The sequence below is a fragment of the Aquarana catesbeiana genome, linkage group LG09 (assembly GCF_042186555.1).
Source record: "Aquarana catesbeiana isolate 2022-GZ linkage group LG09, ASM4218655v1, whole genome shotgun sequence".
Taxonomy (NCBI): Eukaryota; Metazoa; Chordata; class Amphibia; order Anura; family Ranidae; genus Aquarana; species Aquarana catesbeiana.
Window position 1 is genome coordinate 5,598,230 of NC_133332.1, and position 21,219 is coordinate 5,619,448.

Sequence of the window (21,219 nt, forward strand, 5' to 3'; positions counted from 1 at the left end):
GGGAAGGATTTGTGCTAGATGGGGGGTGGTTGGAGGGGGGGATTTATGGTCGAAGAGGGGAGGGGATTCGTGCGGTGGATTTGTGCTAGAAAGGGGGGATTGTAGGGGAAGGAATTGTGCTAGATGGGGGGCAGTTGGAGGGGGTGGATTTTTGCTAGAAGGGAAGGAGAGGATTTGTGTTGGGTGTTTGGAGGGGGTTCGGAGGGAGAAGGAATTGTGCTAAATAGGGTATAATTGGACGGGGAGTGGTATTTTTGGTAGAAGGGACTCAGAGATTCATGCTAGAAGGGGGGATTGGAGGGGGGTGATTTGTGCTAGATATGGAGTAGTTGGAAGGGGAGGATTTTTTGATAGAAGAGGATTTGGGGTAAGGCATAGATTTGCAACAAAGGATTGCTCGTATGGTGGATAAAGAACCTCGAACGGCTTCTAGACAAATTCAAGCTGACCTTCAGTAGTCCAATCAGGTCATAGGTCTTACAGCAGGACAATGAGGTCATAGGTAGGGTTGTCCCGATACCACTTTTTTAGGACCGAGTACAAGTACCGATACTTTTTTTCAAGTACTCGCCGATACCGATTACCGATACTTTTTTTTTTTAATGTCACGTGACAGTTTTTTTTTTTTTTTTTTTTTTTTTTAACAGCGCTTGCTTTTTTTGGGGGGGGGGGGGGGGGGGTGAACGGTGTATGTGTGTGTGTGTTATTTTTTTTTTTTTTACAATTTTTTTTTTTTACAATTATATTTTTTTATTCTTTATTGTTTTTTTTTTTTTTTTTTTTAATCAGCCCTGTTGGGGGGCTTTGGTGAGATATCAGGGGTCTTAACAGACCTCTGATATCTCCCCCTTGAGACAGAGAAAGAGACAGAGGATAGAGATTCCCCAGTGCCTTTCTCTGCAGCCTCAGCTGTACTGACAGTCAATGGAGAGAAGACAGCGGCTCCTCTCCATTCATAAACTGACACATCGTAATCACAGGAGATTACAATGTTTCAGTTATGTGAATGGACAGAGTCAGCTGACTCTATCCATTCACAAAGGAAGGAGGAGGGGGACGGAGGAACGGAGGGGGAGAACGGAGGGGACAGCTGAGAGGGACAGAGAAGGAGGGAGGAACGGAGGGGACAGCGGAGAGGGACAGATAAGGAGAGAGGAACGGAGGGGACAGCTGAGAGGGACAGATAAGGAGAGAGGAACGGAGGGGACAGCTGAGAGGGACAGATAAGGAGAGAGGAACGGAGGGGACAGCGGAGAGACACAGAGAAGGAGAGAGGAACGGAGGGGGACAGATAAAGAGGAACGGAGGGGGATAGATAAGGAGAGAGGAACGGAGGGGGACAGAGAAGGAGGGAGGAACGGAGGGGACAGCGGAGAGGCACAGAGAAGGAGAGAGGAACGGAGGGGGACAGAGAAGAAGAGAGGAACGGAGGGGACAGCGGAGAGGCACAGAGAAGGAGAGAGGAACGGAGGGGGACAGCGGAGAGGCACAGAGAAGGAGAGAGGAACGGAGGGGGACAGATAAGGAGAGAGGAACGGAGGGGACAGCGGAGAGGCACAGAGAAGGAGAGAGGAACGGAGGGGGACAGCGGAGAGGCACAGAGAAGGAGAGAGGAACGAAGGGGGACAGCGGAGGGGGACAGAGAAGGAGAGAGGAACGAAGGGGGACAGCGGAGAGACACAGGGAAGGAGAGAGGAACGGAGGGGACAGCGGAGAGGCACAGAGAAGGAGAGAGGAACGGAGGGGGACAGCGGAGAGGCACAGAGAAGGAGAGAGGAACGAAGGGGGACAGCGGAGAGACACAGGGAAGGAGAGAGGAACGGAGGGGACAGCGGAGAGGCACAGAGAAGGAGAGAGGAACGGAGGGGGACAGCGGAGAGGCACAGAGAAGGAGAGAGGAACGAAGGGGGACAGCGGAGAGACACAGGGAAGGAGAGAGGAACAGAGGGGACAGCGGAGAGGCACAGAGAAGGAGAGAGGAACGAAGGGGGACAGCGGAGAGACACAGGGAAGGAGAGAGGAACGGAGGGGACAGCGGAGAGGCACAGAGAAGGAGAGAGGAACGGAGGGGGACAGCGGAGAGGCACAGAGAAGGAGAGAGGAACGAAGGGGGACAGCGGAGAGACACAGGGAAGGAGAGAGGAACGGAGGGGACAGCGGAGAGGCACAGAGAAGGAGAGAGGAACGGAGGGGGACAGCGGAGAGGCACAGAGAAGGAGAGAGGAACGAAGGGGGACAGCGGAGAGACACAGGGAAGGAGAGAGGAACGGAGGGGACAGCGGAGAGGCACAGAGAAGGAGAGAGGAACGGAGGGGGACAGAGAAGAAGAGAGGAACGGAGGGGACAGCGGAGAGGCACAGAGAAGGAGAGAGGAACGGAGGGGGACAGCGGAGAGGCACAGAGAAGGAGAGAGGAACGGAGGGGGACAGCGGAGAGGCACAGAGAAGGAGGGAGGAACGGAGGGGACAGCGGAGAGGCACAGAGAAGGAGGGAGGAACGGAGGGGGACAGCGGAGAGACACAGATAAGGAGAGAGGAACGGAGGGGGACAGCGGAGAGACACAGATAAGGAGAGAGGAACGGAGGGGGACAGCGGAGGGGGACAGAGAAGGAGAGAGGAACGGAGGGGGACAGCGGAGAGACACAGGGAAGGAGAGAGGAACGGAGGGGACAGCGGAGAGACACAGGGAAGGAGAGAGGAACGGAGGGGACAGCGGAGAGGCACAGAGAAGGAGAGAGGAACGGAGGGGGACAGCGGAGAGGCACAGAGAAGGAGAGAGGAACGAAGGGGGACAGCGGAGAGACACAGGGAAGGAGAGAGGAACAGAGGGGACAGCGGAGAGGCACAGAGAAGGAGAGAGGAACGGAGGGGGACAGAGAAGAAGAGAGGAACGGAGGGGACAGCGGAGAGGCACAGAGAAGGAGAGAGGAACGGAGGGGGACAGCGGAGAGGCACAGAGAAGGAGAGAGGAACGGAGGGGGACAGCGGAGAGACACAGGGAAGGAGAGAGGAACGGAGGGGACAGCGGAGAGACACAGAGAAGGAGAGAGGAACGGAGGGGGACAGCGGAGAGGCACAGAGAAGGAGAGAGGAACGGAGGGGGACAGCGGAGAGGCACAGAGAAGGAGAGAGGAACGGAGGGGGACAGCGGAGAGGCACAGAGAAGGAGGGAGGAACGGAGGGGACAGCGGAGAGGCACAGAGAAGGAGGGAGGAACGGAGGGGGACAGCGGAGAGGCACAGAGAAGGAGAGAGGAACGGAGGGGGACAGCGGAGAGACACAGATAAGGAGAGAGGAACGGAGGGGGACAGCGGAGGGGGACAGAAAAGGAGAGAGGAACGGTGGGGGAGAACGGAGAGACACAGAGAAGGAGAGAGGAACGGAGGGGAACAGCGGAGAGGCACAGAGGAACGGAGGGGGCATGGAGGAGGATACAGTGACATACAGCGGTGACCGATCACCGCTGTATGTCACTAAAGCTGGTGAAAGCCGCTGGGGGAGAATCTTGTAATTCCCCCACGCGCCGATCACAGCTGTCTTCTAGGTATCGGGGAAGCATCGGGAGCATTTGCCCGAGTACAAGTACTTGGGCAAATGCTCGGTATCGGTGCCGATACCGATACTAGTATCGGTATCAGGACAACCCTAGTCATAGGTCTTACATCAGGACAATTAGGTCATGGGTCTTACAGCAGGACAATCAGGTCATGGGTCTTACAGCAGGACAATGAGGTCATGGGTCTTACAGCAGGACAATCAGGTCATGGGTCTTACAGCAGGACAATGACCCAAAGCACACGTCAAAAAGCACCCAGAAATGGTTTAAGACAAAGCGCTGCAGAATACTGAACTGGCCAGCAATGAGTCCAGATTTAAATCCCATAGAGATCCTGTGCAGAGATAAAAAAATAGCAGTTGTGAAAAGGAGCCCTGCCAATATGAGAGACCTGGAGCAGTTGGCGCAAGAAAAGTGGTCCAAAATTCCAGTAGAGAAACTCATTGATGGTTACAGGAAGTCATTGATTTCAGTTATTTTTTCCAAGGGGTGTGCTACCAAGTTTTTAAACAGAGGGTGCTAATAATTTCTCCCTTCGTCTTTCAGGACAGCACCTGGAGAGAGCGCAGCTCCACCCACTTTCCCAGGAAACACTGCAGTCAGTTTCTTTAAAGACCGGACACTTCCACCATGGCCTCAGTTGTAGTGTTTCCTCCGCCATGGTGGAAGCGCTGCAGGGAACCAGGGGTGTGCTGCGCTTTCTCCAGGTGGTGAAGGTTAGGGCATACCGGATCGTTTTTCTTCTTTTCCAAAGACAGCCCAGCATCCTCCCTGACGTGTGGGGGATTCTCCGGTGCCTCCTCCTCTTCATGCTCGGCGAGAGCCAGGCTGCGAGGGTCCCGCTCCTACAGACCGGTGGCAGGGCTGTGGAGTAGAGCGGCGTCTGTTCCACGGGCCGCACGCCTTCCGGGTTCGGATGGCAAGCGTGTCATTTCCGACCGGGGGCGGGGCCTCGAGCGGCGCGACGCGGCTTCCGGTTCCGGCCGCTGGAACGCAGGAGGGGGGGGCGGTCTCCATGGCTGATTTCATTTCCGGCCCTCACAGCGGTGAGCGGCCCGGGAAAATCAAATAAAAGAGCACAAACGCCGCTGTGTGTCCTGTCAATAATGGAGGACGATCAGACGGCGGTGGCAGGAGCAGGAGCCACAACAATCAGCCAGGCTCAGGTAAGCAGGGATACTGGTCTCTGTCTTTTACTCTATGGGCATTTATAATGTTTAGTTATTATCCCTTCCCTAAAAAAAAAAAAAAAAAAAGTGGGGAGCCTGCAGATCACTTGGTCCTGAGTACTAAAGGAGGGATAAGTGATTAATTATGTTTTAAGGTGGATCTGTGGGGTGATTCACCGGCTGTGGAACAGATCATGGGTGTTAAAGGGTTAACTTCCTTGGTGGTGTTTTTTTCTGTGTTCCTTATACAGCATGTAAACTGTTGTTTGTGAAATATGGTTCAGCTATTGTCTTTTTTCCCTTGGGATATTGCAGAAGGCTAAGGAAAAGACCAAGCATGTCTCCCCTATTGTTAAAAGGAAGTGTCCCTCTTGTAAGGGGTTACTGAGGGATTCCTGGCCCAAAGTATTATGCAAATCTTGCATTACGGACATAGTTAAGGAGGAGACAGCTCCTGCTAGTCCTGCAGCTCAACAAAGCGAATTGCTAAGCTCTTTCAGGAAGGAACTGGCAGACACCTTTGAGTCCTTCAGGTCCTACCTAGATAGGCGTCCAACGGCGCATAGCAGTGTGGTGCCACATTCTCAATCCTCTGTTTCAGCATCCAGAGGGGGCAGCGACTCAGAGGAGGAGGAAAGTAACATTTTACTAAATTCGGAGGAGGAAGCAGAAGAAGTAAATGAAGCTTCTTCTCCTTCTTCTAGGTACAAGTTATCCCTTGAGGAGGTAGATGATTTACTAAGAACAATTCATACTACCCTTAACATCACAGAGGATAAGGCTCAGCTATCCCTACACGATAAGATGTTCCAAGGCCTCGGGGAGGAAAAACACAGGGTTTTTCCTGTACATAAATTCCTATCAGAGACCATTAAAAGGGAGTGGAAGGATCCAGAGAGAGCCCCCTTCTTTTCTAAATCCCTCAAGCGAAGGTTTCCGTTTGATGAGGATAGCTCGCATATTTGGAATAAAAAGCCAAGACTAGACGCAGCTTTTTCCCAGGTATCTAGGAATACTGACCTGGCCTTTGAGGACATGGGTATCCTTAAAGATACCATGGACAAAAAGGCAGACTCCCTATTAAGGAAGGCATGGGATTCTTCTTTAGCAAATTTGAAGCCTGCCATGGCCTCAACTGTGGTAGCCAGAAATCTGGAACACTGGCTGGAGCAGCTGAAGATCCACATTGAGGCAGGGACGCCTCGTAAGGATCTGCTAGATACGCTACCGGTGTTATCAAGGGCGGTAGGGTATATAGCAGATGCCTCAGCGGAGTCAATCAGGATGTCAGCCAGATCCACAGCTCTGATAAACTCAGCTCGCAGGGCGTTATGGGTCAAGACATGGACAGGGGATACTGCTTCAAAGACAAAATTATGCGGTTTACCCTTTGAAGGTGATCTAGTGTTTGGCCCTGGGCTGGAAGCTATTCTTGACAGAACAGCTGACAAAAAGAAGGCTTTCCCTATAAAGAAGAAGGTACTTCCGCAAGGCAACAGAAATTTTCGTGCTTTTCGAAAGACCCCAGATACCAAAGAGGCAGGCTACAAAAGGCCTTGGAAGTCTCAAAGAGGGAGGGGTAAGTCAGGAGTACTTTTTCGCCCCCCAACCACAAGCCCAAAAACCCAGTGACGGTCAGCCAACTGTGGGAGCAAGGTTACAGACCTTCTTTTTACAGTGGAAGACTATAACAAGCAGCCAGTTTATCCTCAGGACCATCTTGGAGGGTTACAGGCTGGAATTTTCTCAACCTCCTCCTGTGCGTTTTTACATAACCCAGGCTCCCCGAGACTCAGAAAAGTCACTAGCAATGACAGCTATCCTGAAGGACTTGATGCTACAAAAGGTGATAGTGAACGTACCCCCTGGGGAATTAGAACAGGGGTGCTATTCACACATATTTCTTGTGAAGAAACCGTCGGGAAAATTCAGGCTCATCCTGAACCTGAAGATTCTAAACAAGACTATCAGGTACAAGAAGTTCAGGATGGACACAATATTCTCAGTAAAGAATCTCCTGACCCCGGGATGTTTTATGGCTTCCATAGACCTGAGAGATGCATACTTGCATGTACCAGTAGCGTCAACATCTCAGAAACACCTAAGGTTTGCGATAAAACTGGGGGAATCTACCCTTCATCTCCAGTTCAGAGCTCTCCCTTTCGGGCTGTCATCTTCTCCGAGGATTTTTACAAAAGTCCTGGCGGAGGCCTTGGCCCCACTCAGAGTAGAGGGGGTATCAGTCCTGCCCTATCTGGACGATCTACTAATTTTTGCCAAAACAAGGGACCTGTTAGTGAGAGATCTGGAAAAGACAATGAGACACCTGGTAGGTCTAGGATGGATAATCAACGAGGAGAAATCAAACTTGATTCCATCTCAGACCATACTATTCTTGGGTTACACGATAGATTCCATCCAGGAGAAAATTTTTCTCCCCGAAGGGAAGAGGGAGAAGCTTCAGGAGGCAGTGAAGAAGACGCAGACAAATATGCCAATCTCCATAAGAGCAGCTATGTCGGTCTTAGGGCTACTCACTGCGACTATTCCAGCGGTGCAGTGGGCACGTCTACATGGAAGGGAGCTCCAGCAGACAATTTTAACGAGTTGGTCCTATGGAGAGTCCCTAGAAAAATTAATAAGGATACCTGCGCGGGTTCAGAGGAAGCTTTGGTGGTGGAGAAATCACTCAAACCTGAACAGGGGTCTGCTCTGGAGTTTTCCTTTGCAGAAAAGATTAACAACAGACGCAAGTTCCTGGGGTTGGGGCGCCCACCTGGACGAGCAGATGGCTCAGGGGAGTTGGACAGACTGGGAAGCCAGAAAGTCCTCCAATTGGAGAGAGCTGAGGGCTATTCTCTTGGGTCTATGGGCCTTCGAAAGAACAGTCCGGGGCCATCATGTTCGGGTCCTATCGGACAATGCCACAGCGGTGGCCTATATATCAAGGCAGGGAGGAACAAGGAGCAGGGCTCTGCTATCCTTGGCACTCCAGATTCTAGCCTGGGCAGAAGACAGGCTAAACTCCATAACAGCGATACATCTGAAGGGAGATTTAAACCTTATGGCAGACTTTCTGAGCAGAGAAAGAGTACTGGAAGCAGAATGGAGTCTAAATGTAGAGACTTTTCAACAACTAACAGAAAGATGGGGAATGCCCCAAATAGATCTTTTCGCATCCCAAAAGAATGCAAAAGTAGAGGCCTTCTTCTCACTGAACAGGCAGGATCAGGCAGAGGGATTGGATGCATTAGCGCAGCCATGGAAATTCCAGTTGTGCTACGCCTTTCCCCCCTTTCAGATGATCCCCTTGGTCTTAAGAAAGCTACAGAAAGAGAACACGACGATGATTCTGGTGGCTCCTTTCTGGCCCAAACGGGCTTGGTTCGCAACAATACAGGGGATGGCGGTGGAACCTTATTGGGAGCTTCCGCTTCGGAAGGACCTCCTAACGCAGGGCCCCCTTCATCACCCAAATACCCAGCATCTCAGGTTGACAGGTTGGTTACTGAGGAGCAGATGTTAAAAAATAAGGGCTTTTCAGATAAACTGGTCTCTACCCTGCTGAACAGTCGTAAAGAGGTTACCAGGGCCATCTACTTCAAAACGTGGAAACGATTTAATAGCTGGTGTGCGATTAGGATACTTTCGCCACAGGAAATCGCTTCAGTGCTAGAGTTTCTCCATGAGGGAATGGAGATGGGGTTGGCAGCTAGCACCCTAAAAGTGCAGGTAGCTGCATTATCGGTTTTTCTTGAGAGGCAGTTATCAAGGGAGCCGCTTATTATTAGGTTTTTCAAGGCATTGGCCAGAGCTAGGCCAATACCTTTTAAGTTTTTTCCTAGATGGGACCTGTCTGTGGTTCTGCGGGGTCTAATCAAAGGGCCGTTTGAACCTCCAGAGGAAGTGTCAATCAGGCTATGGTCGTTAAAAATAGTCCTGTTAGTAGCAGTAACTTCAGCTAGGAGAGTAAGCGAGTTACAAGCTCTTTCCATAAGAGAACCCTTTTGTTATATTTTTCCAGACCGGGTAGTGCTAAAAACTGACCCGGGTTTCTTGCCAAAGGTGGCATCAGCATTTCATAGGGAACAAGAGATAATTCTCCCTACCTTTTGTCCTAACCCGTCCAGTGCTAAGGAGAGGTCTTTCCATTCCCTGGACGTGAGAAGGTGTTTATTACATTATATAGAGATAACGAAAGATTTTAGAAGATCAGATTCGCTCTTTGTTCTCTTCTCTGGTCCACGGAAGGGGTATAGAGCATCCAAAAGCACCATAGGTAGATGGCTCAGAATGGCCATCAGCGAAGCTTATAAAGCTTCAGGAGCAGAGCCCCCTAAGGGGGTAGTAGCCCATTCAACAAGGGCAGTAGCAACGTCCTGGGCGGAGAGGGCAGGGGCTTCCCCGGGTCGGATCTGTAAAGCGGCCACGTGGACAAGTTTCTCCACCTTCACCCGCCACTACAGGTTGGACTTGCTATCAGCAGCGGAACAGTCGTTTGGCAGGAAGGTCCTGCAGGCGGTGGTCCCACCCTAGAGTAAGTACTCTTTTATCATCTCCAGGTGCTGTCCTGAAAGACGAAGGGAGAAAACCCTAGTTAGACTTACCGGTAACGGTATTTCTACGAGTCTTTCAGGACAGCGCCGATGACCCGCCCTAAGTTTTGAGGTTGTAAGATGTGTTATTGCTGTGTTCTGCTTATCTAATTTCAGCATGGCTGGAGGTACTCTATGAACAACTGAGGCCATGGTGGAAGTGTCCGGTCTTTAAAGAAACTGACTGCAGTGTTTCCTGGGAAAGTGGGTGGAGCTGCGCTCTCTCCAGGTGCTGTCCTGAAAGACTCGTAGAAATACCGTTACCGGTAAGTCTAACTAGGGTTTTTGTCCAGTCCATTTTCGGAGTTTTGCGTGGAATGTGTCATATTTGGCTTTTTTTTCCTCCACTTTTTTCTTTTATACCGATACAACGAGAAATAGACACGAGAATGCCGAAACATTTGTAATGACAACAATTTTTTGGGTGAAGTGGTGCGTCATCTGACAGAAATATTTTTGGCCATGACTGTAGGGTTGACCCCTTGGTGCCGGCGGCCCTTTAAGGGGTTTGCTATGCTGGGAGGCGGCTTATGGCCCACGTGACTGCTGTGATTGGCTGTCACGGTGGTCACATGAACTTTCCTTGAGCCTCCAGTCACTGTGCCATCGGCGCTAAATCACACAAGCATGCGGTCGCTCAGCGCCAAGGCCCGACTCCCGAGAGGCGGCCCAAAAAGGTTCATTTCCTGGATTTATTTTATGACTGCTATTTCTGAACATAGAATTGAATGACCCTTTCAACGTTTATTTTCTGAATAGTCAATGAATACAGTTTGGTGGGATTTCTGCGAATTTTCACTCTTCATTGAGACTAATATGAAGCTTCTTTCTAAACTTTATTTAGCGATGGAACAACGGACATCACAAGGACTGTGCACTGGGGGACACCCACCGCCTTTGAAAAGGTAAGATTTATTTACAGAACAACTTCGGATTAAAGGGGAACCTCGGGGCTTTGGTATCAATCTCCTGCAGTCCCTGTACAGCAGAGCTCAGGCTGAGTTTGAAGAAGCAGCACAATGAGCCAATCACTTGGTTGCCACGCAGGAAGCATGCTGAAAGGAGGAGGAGGGAGCAGAGTGACAACAAGTGATGATTACCATTGCAGTGTTGGTGCTTTTTTTTTTTTTTTCTTTCCAGTCTCAGGGTAGTGGGTAGGGTGGATACCTGTAAGTGCAAGTGAAACTGAGGCTGAGAAAGATCGGGTCCCCTCTCTTGCCAGAAAGGACTGTGTAATAGTTGGGTAAATATCAGGTCTGGACATTGGCGGACGCTCATTAGGAGTGCAGGGGCTCTCCCCCCCTAATCTATGTGCGCGGCCCCTAATCTACATGCAGGGCGCCGGACGCATGGATTTCAATGGGGTTTTTTTTTTAATTAAGCACATGATTAGAGCCTGAGGATCTAATTGGCTTCAAAAAAGGGTGGGCTCGGGGCGCAGAGCACTGCGCCTCCCCCCCCCCAAGCCCACCCACTTGTGTGACATTAGCAAATTAATATTTGCTAATGTCTTCCTGCTTCTCCTCCCGGCCAATCAGGAAGCGGGTCTTAAAACCCGATTGGCCGAGCATCCCGAGGTCTTAAGACGCTCAGGCCAATCGGGTTTTAGGGCCTGCTTCCCGATTGGCCGGGAGTCCTAAGACCCGATTGGCCAGGATTCCTAAGACCCGATTGAATACACAAAGATCTCTGAGATTCCAGAAGTCACATCACAGGACTCTTATATTTACATGATATTTGCTTATCCAGCTCCACAGTTCAGCTGTAAAAAAATGAACACATAGTACAAAATAAATAATAATAATGATAATAAATAATGAGGATAATAATAATAAATCATAACAATTATAATAAATGATAATAATAAGCATGGTGATGATAATAATAATAATAGATGATGTATATATATATATATGGATAATGATGAGGATATGATGATATGAATGAAGATTATGATAATATGGATGATAATGATAATAATGATGATGATGATATGAATGAAGATTATGATGATATGGATGATGATTATATGGATGAGCATGATTATGATGATGATGATGATATGAATAAAGATTATGATGATAATGACAATATGGATGATGATGATGACGATATGAGGATGACAAGGATAACGATGATATGAATAAAGATGATGATATGAATGAAGATGATGATGATTTGAATGATCATGTTGATATGAATGAAGATTATGATAATATGGATGAAGATTATGATGATAATGGCAATCTGGATGATGATGATGAGGATACAAGGATGATGATGATATGAATGAAGATTATGATAATATGGATGAGCATGGTGATGATGATATGAATGATGATGATGATATGAATGATGATGATCACACGCAACATGCGGGGGGACATGAAGTGTCTGGCCACTGTCCTTCATTCAGGGACACCCTGAGAAATATCTGTCCTGAAGATTTCTTTTAAGCTGCACAGTCCCATTAGAGATCCATTTGAATCATTTGGATACATGATCTGTAACCGAGCATAGAGATCCCATCACATTACATAGAGATCCCATCACATTACATAGAGATCCCATCACATTACATAGAGATCCCATCACATTACATAGAGATCCCATCACATTACATAGAGATCCCATCACATTACATAGAGATCCCATCACATTACATTACATAGAGATCCCATCACATTACATAGAGATCCCATCACATTACATAGAGATCCCATCACATTACATTACATAGAGATCCCATCACATTACATAGAGATCCCATCACATTACATTACATAGAGATCCCATTACATTACATTACATAGAGATCCCATCACATTACATTACATAGAGATCCCATCACATTACATAGAGATCCCATCACATTACATTACATAGAGATCCCATCACATTACATAGAGATCCCATCACATTACATTACATAGAGATCCCATCACATTACATTACATAGAGATCCCATCACATTACATTACATAGAGATCCCATTACATTACATAGAGATCCCATTACATTACATTACATAGAGATCCCATCACATTACATAGAGATCCCATCACATTACATTACATAGAGATCCCATCACATTACATAGAGATCCCATCACATTACATTACATAGAGATCCCATCACATTACATTACATAGAGATCCCATCACATTACATTACATAGAGATCCCATCACATTACATTACATAGAGATCCCATCACATCACATTACATAGAGATCCCATTACATTACATTACATAGAGATCCCATCACATTACATAGAGATCCCATTACATTACATAGAGATCCCATTACATTACATAGAGATCCCATCACATCACATTACATAGAGATCCCATTACATTACATAGAGATCCCATTACATTACATAGAGATCCCATCACATCACATTACATAGAGATCCCATTACATTACATAGAGATCCCATTACATTACATTACATAGAGATCCCATCACATTACATTACATAGAGATCCCATTACATTACATTACATAGAGATCCCATCACATTACATTACATAGAGATCCCATCACATTACATAGAGATCCCATTACATTACATAGAGATCCCATCACATTACATAGAGATCCCATCACATTACATTACATAGAGATCCCATCACATTACATAGAGATCCCATCACATTACATAGAGATCCCATCACATTACATAGAGATCCCATCACATTATATAGAGATCCCATCACATTACATAGAGATCCCATCACATTACATAGAGATCCCATCACATTACATTACATAGAGATCCCATCACATTACATAGAGATCCCATCACATTACATAGAGATCCCATTACATTACATAGAGATCCCATCACATTACATAGAGATCCCATCACATTACATAGAGATCCCATCACATTACATAGAGATCCCATCACATTACATAGAGATCCCATCACATTACATAGAGATCCCATCACATTACATAGAGATCCCATTACATTACATAGAGATCCCATTACATTACATAGAGATCCCATCACATTACATAGAGATCCCATCACATTATATAGAGATCCCATTACATTACATAGAGATCCCATTACATTATATAGAGATCCCATTACATTACATAGAGATCCCATTACATTACATAGAGATCCCATTACATTACATAGAGATCCCATCACATTACATAGAGATCCCATCACATTACATAGAGATCACATTACATAGAGATCCCATCACATTACATAGAGATCCCATCACATTACATAGAGATCCCATCACATTACATAGAGATCCCATCACATTACATAGAGATCCCATCACATTACATAGAGATCACATTACATAGAGATCCCATCACATTACATAGAGATCCCATTACATTACATTACATAGAGATCCCATCACATTACATAGAGATCCCATCACATTACATAGAGATCCCATCACATTACATAGAGATCCCATCACATTACATTACATAGAGATCCCATCACATTACATAGAGATCCCATCACATTACATTTATTTATTTTTTATTTATTTATTTCAGGTACTTATATAGCGCCATCAATTTACGCAGCACTTTACATATACATTGTACATTCACATCGGTCCCTACCCTCAAGGAGCTTACAATCTAAGGTCCCTAACTCACATTCATATCTATACTAGGGACAATTTAGACAGGAACCAATTAACCTCCCAGCATGTCTTTAGAGTGTGGGAGGAAACCGGAGTACCCGGAGGAAACCCACGCAGGGAGAACATGAAAACTCCAGGCAGGTAGTGTCATGGTTGGGATTCAAACCAGCGACCCTTCTTACTGCTAGGCGAGAGTGCTACCCACTACACCACTGTGCCACCCACTACACCACTGTGCCACCCCACATAGAGATCCCATCACATCACATTACATAGAGATCCCATTACATTACATAGAGATCCCATTACATTACATAGAGATCCCATCACATTACATAGAGATCCCATCACATTACATAGAGATCCCATTACATTACATAGAGATCCCATCACATTACATAGAGATCCCATCACATTACATAGAGATCCCATCACATTACATAGAGATCACATTACATTACATAGAGATCCCATTACATTACATAGAGATCCCATCACATTACATAGAGATCCCATCACATTACATAGAGATCACATTACATAGAGATCCCATCACATTACATAGAGATCCCATCACATTACATAGAGATCCCATTACATTACATAGAGATCCCATTACATTACATAGAGATCCCATCACATTACATAGAGATCCCATCACATTACATAGAGATCACATTACATAGAGATCCCATCACATTACATAGAGATCCCATCACATTACATAGAGATCCCATTACATTACATAGAGATCCCATTACATTACATAGAGATCCCATCACATTACATAGAGATCCCATCACATTACATTACATAGAGATCCCATTACATTACATAGAGATCCCATTACATTACATAGAGATCCCATTACATTACATAGAGATCCCATCACATCACATTACATAGAGATCCCATCACATTACATAGAGATCCCATTACATTACATAGAGATCCCATTACATTACATTACATAGAGATCCCATTACATTACATAGAGATCCCATCACATTATATAGAGATCCCATTACATTACATAGAGATCCCATCACATTACATAGAGATCCCATCACATTACATAGAGATCCCATTACATTACATAGAGATCCCATTACATTACATAGAGATCCCATCACATCACATTACATAGAGATCCCATTACATTACATAGAGATCCCATTACATTACATTACATAGAGATCCCATCACATTACATTACATAGAGATCCCATTACATTACATTACATAGAGATCCCATCACATTACATTACATAGAGATCCCATCACATTACATAGAGATCCCATTACATTACATAGAGATCCCATCACATTACATAGAGATCCCATCACATTACATTACATAGAGATCCCATCACATTACATAGAGATCCCATCACATTACATAGAGATCCCATCACATTACATAGAGATCCCATCACATTATATAGAGATCCCATCACATTACATAGAGATCCCATCACATTACATAGAGATCCCATCACATTACATTACATAGAGATCCCATCACATTACATAGAGATCCCATCACATTACATAGAGATCCCATTACATTACATAGAGATCCCATCACATTACATAGAGATCCCATCACATTACATAGAGATCCCATCACATTACATAGAGATCCCATCACATTACATAGAGATCCCATCACATTACATAGAGATCCCATCACATTACATAGAGATCCCATTACATTACATAGAGATCCCATTACATTACATAGAGATCCCATCACATTACATAGAGATCCCATCACATTATATAGAGATCCCATTACATTACATAGAGATCCCATTACATTATATAGAGATCCCATTACATTACATAGAGATCCCATTACATTACATAGAGATCCCATTACATTACATAGAGATCCCATCACATTACATAGAGATCCCATCACATTACATAGAGATCACATTACATAGAGATCCCATCACATTACATAGAGATCCCATCACATTACATAGAGATCCCATCACATTACATAGAGATCCCATCACATTACATAGAGATCCCATCACATTACATAGAGATCACATTACATAGAGATCCCATCACATTACATAGAGATCCCATTACATTACATTACATAGAGATCCCATCACATTACATAGAGATCCCATCACATTACATAGAGATCCCATCACATTACATAGAGATCCCATCACATTACATTACATAGAGATCCCATCACATTACATAGAGATCCCATCACATTACATAGAGATCCCATCACATTACATTTATTTATTTTTTATTTATTTATTTCAGGTACTTATATAGCGCCATCAATTTACGCAGCACTTTACATATACATTGTACATTCACATCGGTCCCTACCCTCAAGGAGCTTACAATCTAAGGTCCCTAAACTCACATTCATACATACTAGGGACAATTTAGACAGGAACCAATTAACCTACCAGCATGTCTTTAGAGTGTGGGAGGAAACCGGAGTACCCGGAGGAAACCCACGCAGGGAGAACATGAAAACTCCAGGCAGGTAGTGTCATGGTTGGGATTCAAACCAGCGACCCTTCTTACTGCTAGGCGAGAGTGCTACCCACTACACCACTGTGCCACCCACTACACCACTGTGCCACCCCACATAGAGATCCCATCACATCACATTACATAGAGATCCCATTACATTACATAGAGATCCCATTACATTACATAGAGATCCCATCACATTACATAGAGATCCCATCACATTACATAGAGATCCCATTACATTACATAGAGATCCCATCACATTACATAGAGATCCCATCACATTACATAGAGATCCCATCACATTACATAGAGATCACATTACATTACATAGAGATCCCATTACATTACATAGAGATCCCATCACATTACATAGAGATCCCATCACATTACATAGAGATCACATTACATAGAGATCCCATCACATTACATAGAGATCCCATCACATTACATAGAGATCCCATTACATTACATAGAGATCCCATTACATTACATAGAGATCCCATCACATTACATAGAGATCCCATCACATTACATAGAGATCACATTACATAGAGATCCCATCACATTACATAGAGATCCCATCACATTACATAGAGATCCCATTACATTACATAGAGATCCCATTACATTACATAGAGATCCCATCACATTACATAGAGATCCCATCACATTACATTACATAGAGATCCCATTACATTACATAGAGATCCCATTACATTACATAGAGATCCCATTACATTACATAGAGATCCCATCACATCACATTACATAGAGATCCCATCACATTACATAGAGATCCCATTACATTACATAGAGATCCCATTACATTACATTACATAGAGATCCCATTACATTACATAGAGATCCCATCACATTATATAGAGATCCCATTACATTACATAGAGATCCCATCACATTACATAGAGATCCCATCACATTACATAGAGATCCCATTACATTACATAGAGATCCCATTACATTACATAGAGATCCCATCACATTACATAGAGATCCCATCACATTACATTACATAGAGATCCCATTACATTACATAGAGATCCCATTACATTACATAGAGATCCCATTACATTACATAGAGATCCCATCACATCACATTACATAGAGATCCCATCACATTACATTACATAGAGATCCCATTACATTACATTACATAGAGATCCCATTACATTACATAGAGATCCCATCACATCACATTACATAGAGATCCCATCACATTACATTACATAGAGATCCCATCACATTACATTACATAGAGATCCCATTACATTACATAGAGATCCCATCACATTACATTACATAGAGATCCCATTACATTACATAGAGATCCCATTACATTACATAGAGATCCCATTACATTACATAGAGATCCCATCACATTACATTACATAGAGATCCCATCACATTACATAGAGATCCCATTACATTACATAGAGATCCCATTACATTACATAGAGATCCCATCACATTACATAGAGATCCCATCACATTATATAGAGATCCCATCACATTACATAGAGATCCCATCACATTACATAGAGATCACATTACATAGAGATCCCATCACATTACATAGAGATCCCATTACATTACATAGAGATCCCATTACATTACATAGAGATCCCATCACATTACATAGAGATCCCATCACATTACATAGAGATCCCATCACATTACATAGAGATCCCATCACATTACATAGAGATCCCATCACATTACATAGAGATCCCATCACATTATATAGAGATCCCATCACATTACATAGAGATCCCATCACATTACATAGAGATCACATTACATAGAGATCCCATCACATTACATAGAGATCCCATTACATTACATAGAGATCCCATTACATTACATAGAGATCCCATTACATTACATAGAGATCCCATCACATTACATAGAGATCCCATCACATTACATAGAGATCCCATCACATTACATAGAGATCCCATTACATTATATAGAGATCCCATCACATTACATAGAGATCCCATCACATTACATAGAGATCCCATCACATTACATAGAGATCCCATCACATTACATAGAGATCACATTACATTACATAGAGATCCCATCACATTACATAGAGATCCCATCACATTACATTACATAGAGATCCCATCACATTACATAGAGATCCCATCACATTACATAGAGATCCCATCACATTACATAGAGATCCCATCACATTACATAGAGATCCCATCACATTACATAGAGATCCCATTACATTACATAGAGATCACATTACATAGAGATCCCATCACATTACATAGAGATCCCATTACATTACATAGAGATCCTATCACATTACATAGATATCCCATCACATTACATAGAGATCCCATCACATTATATAGAGATCCCATTACATTACATAGAGATCACATTACATAGAGATCCCATTACATTACATAGAGATCACATTACATAGAGATCCCATCACATTACATAGAGATCCCATTACATTACATAGAGATCCCATCACATTACATAGAGATCCCATCACATTACATAGAGATCCCATCACATTATATAGAGATCCCATTACATTACATAGAGATCACATTACATAGAGATCCCATCACATTACATAGAGATCACATTACATAGAGATCCCATCACATTACATAGAGATCCCATTACATTACATAGAGATCCTATCACATTACATAGAGATCCCATCACATTACATAGAGATCCCATTACATTACATAGAGATCCCATTACATTACATAGAGATCCCATCACATCACATTACATAGAGATCCCATTACATTACATAGAGATCCCATTACATTACATAGAGATCACATTACATAGAGATCCCATCACATTACATAGAGATCCCATCACATTACATAGAGATCCCATTACATTACATAGAGATCCCATCACATTACATAGAGATCCCATTACATTACATAGAGATCACATTACATAGAGATCCCATCACATTACATAGAGATCCCATCACATTACATAGAGATCCCATTACATTACATAGAGATCCCATTACATTACATAGAGATCCCATCACATCACATTACATAGAGATCCCATCACATTACATTACATAGAGATCCCATCACATTACATAGAGATCCCATTACATTACATAGAGATCCCATCACATTACATTACATAGAGATCCCATTACATTACATAGAGATCCCATCACATTACATAGAGATCCCATCACATTACATAGAGATCCCATTACATTACATAGAGATCACATTACATAGAGATCCCATCACATTACATAGAGATCCCATTACATTACATAGAGATCCTATCACATTACATAGAGATCCCATCACATTACATAGAGATCCCATCACATTATATAGAGATCCCATTACATTACATAGAGATCACATTACATAGAGATCCCATCACATTACATAGAGATCACATTACATAGAGATCCCATCACATTACATAGAGATCCCATTACATTACATAGAGATCCTATCACATTACATAGAGATCCCATCACATTACATAGAGATCCCATTACATTACATAGAGATCCCATCACATTATATAGAGATCCCATCACATTATATAGAGATCCCATCACATTACATAGAGATCCCATTACATTACATAGAGATCCCATTACATTACATAGAGATCCCATCACATCACATTACATAGAGATCCCATTACATTACATAGAGATCCCATTACATTACATAGAGATCCCATTACATTACATAGAGATCCCATCACATTACATAGAGATCCCATTACATTACATAGAGATCACATTACATAGAGATCCCATCACATTACATAGAGATCCCATCACATTACATAGAGATCCCATTACATTACATAGAGATCCCATCACATTACATAGAGATCCCATTACATTACATAGAGATCACATTACATAGAGATCCCATCACATTACATAGAGATCCCATCACATTACATAGAGATCCCATTACATTACATAGAGATCCCATTACATTACATAGAGATCCCATCACATCACATTACATAGAGATCCCATCACATTACATTACATAGAGATCCCATCACATTACATAGAGATCCCATTACATTACATAGAGATCCCATCACATTACATTACATAGAGATCCCATTACATTACATAGAGATCCCATTACATTACATAGAGATCCCATCACATTACATTACATAGAGATCCCATTACATTACATAGAGATCCCATTACATTACATAGAGATCCCATCACATTACATTACATAGAGATCCCATCACATTACATAGAGATCCCATTACATTACATAGAGATCCCATCACATTACATAGAGATCCCATTACATTACATAGAGATCCCATTACATTACATAGAGATCCCATTACATTACATAGAGATCCCATCACATTACATAGAGATCCCATCACATTACATAGAGATCCCATTACATTACATAGAGATCCCATCACATTACATAGAGATCCCATCACATTACATAGAGATCCCATCACATTACATAGAGATCCCATCACATTACATAGAGATCCCATTACATTACATAGAGATCCCATTACATTACATAGAGATCACATTACATAGAGATCCCATCACATTACATAGAGATCCCATCACATTACATAGAGATCCCATCACATTACATAGAGATCCCATCATATTACATAGAGATCCCATCACATTACATAGAGATCACATTACATAGAGATCCCATCACATTACATAGAG

At 43.6% G+C, this 21,219-nt stretch overlaps 1 protein-coding gene across 1 annotated transcript in view; it reads left to right on the forward strand.

Moving 5' to 3' along the window:
* Nucleotides 1-21,219, forward strand: part of LOC141107400 (xaa-Pro aminopeptidase 2-like) — a gene marked incomplete in the record, with an annotated part of 211,680 nt that overhangs the window by 143,837 nt on the left and 46,624 nt on the right. The window contains 1 exon segment of the mRNA XM_073598107.1: nucleotides 10,165-10,225. Within this exon segment, the coding sequence (XP_073454208.1) occupies nucleotides 10,165-10,225 (61 nt within the window).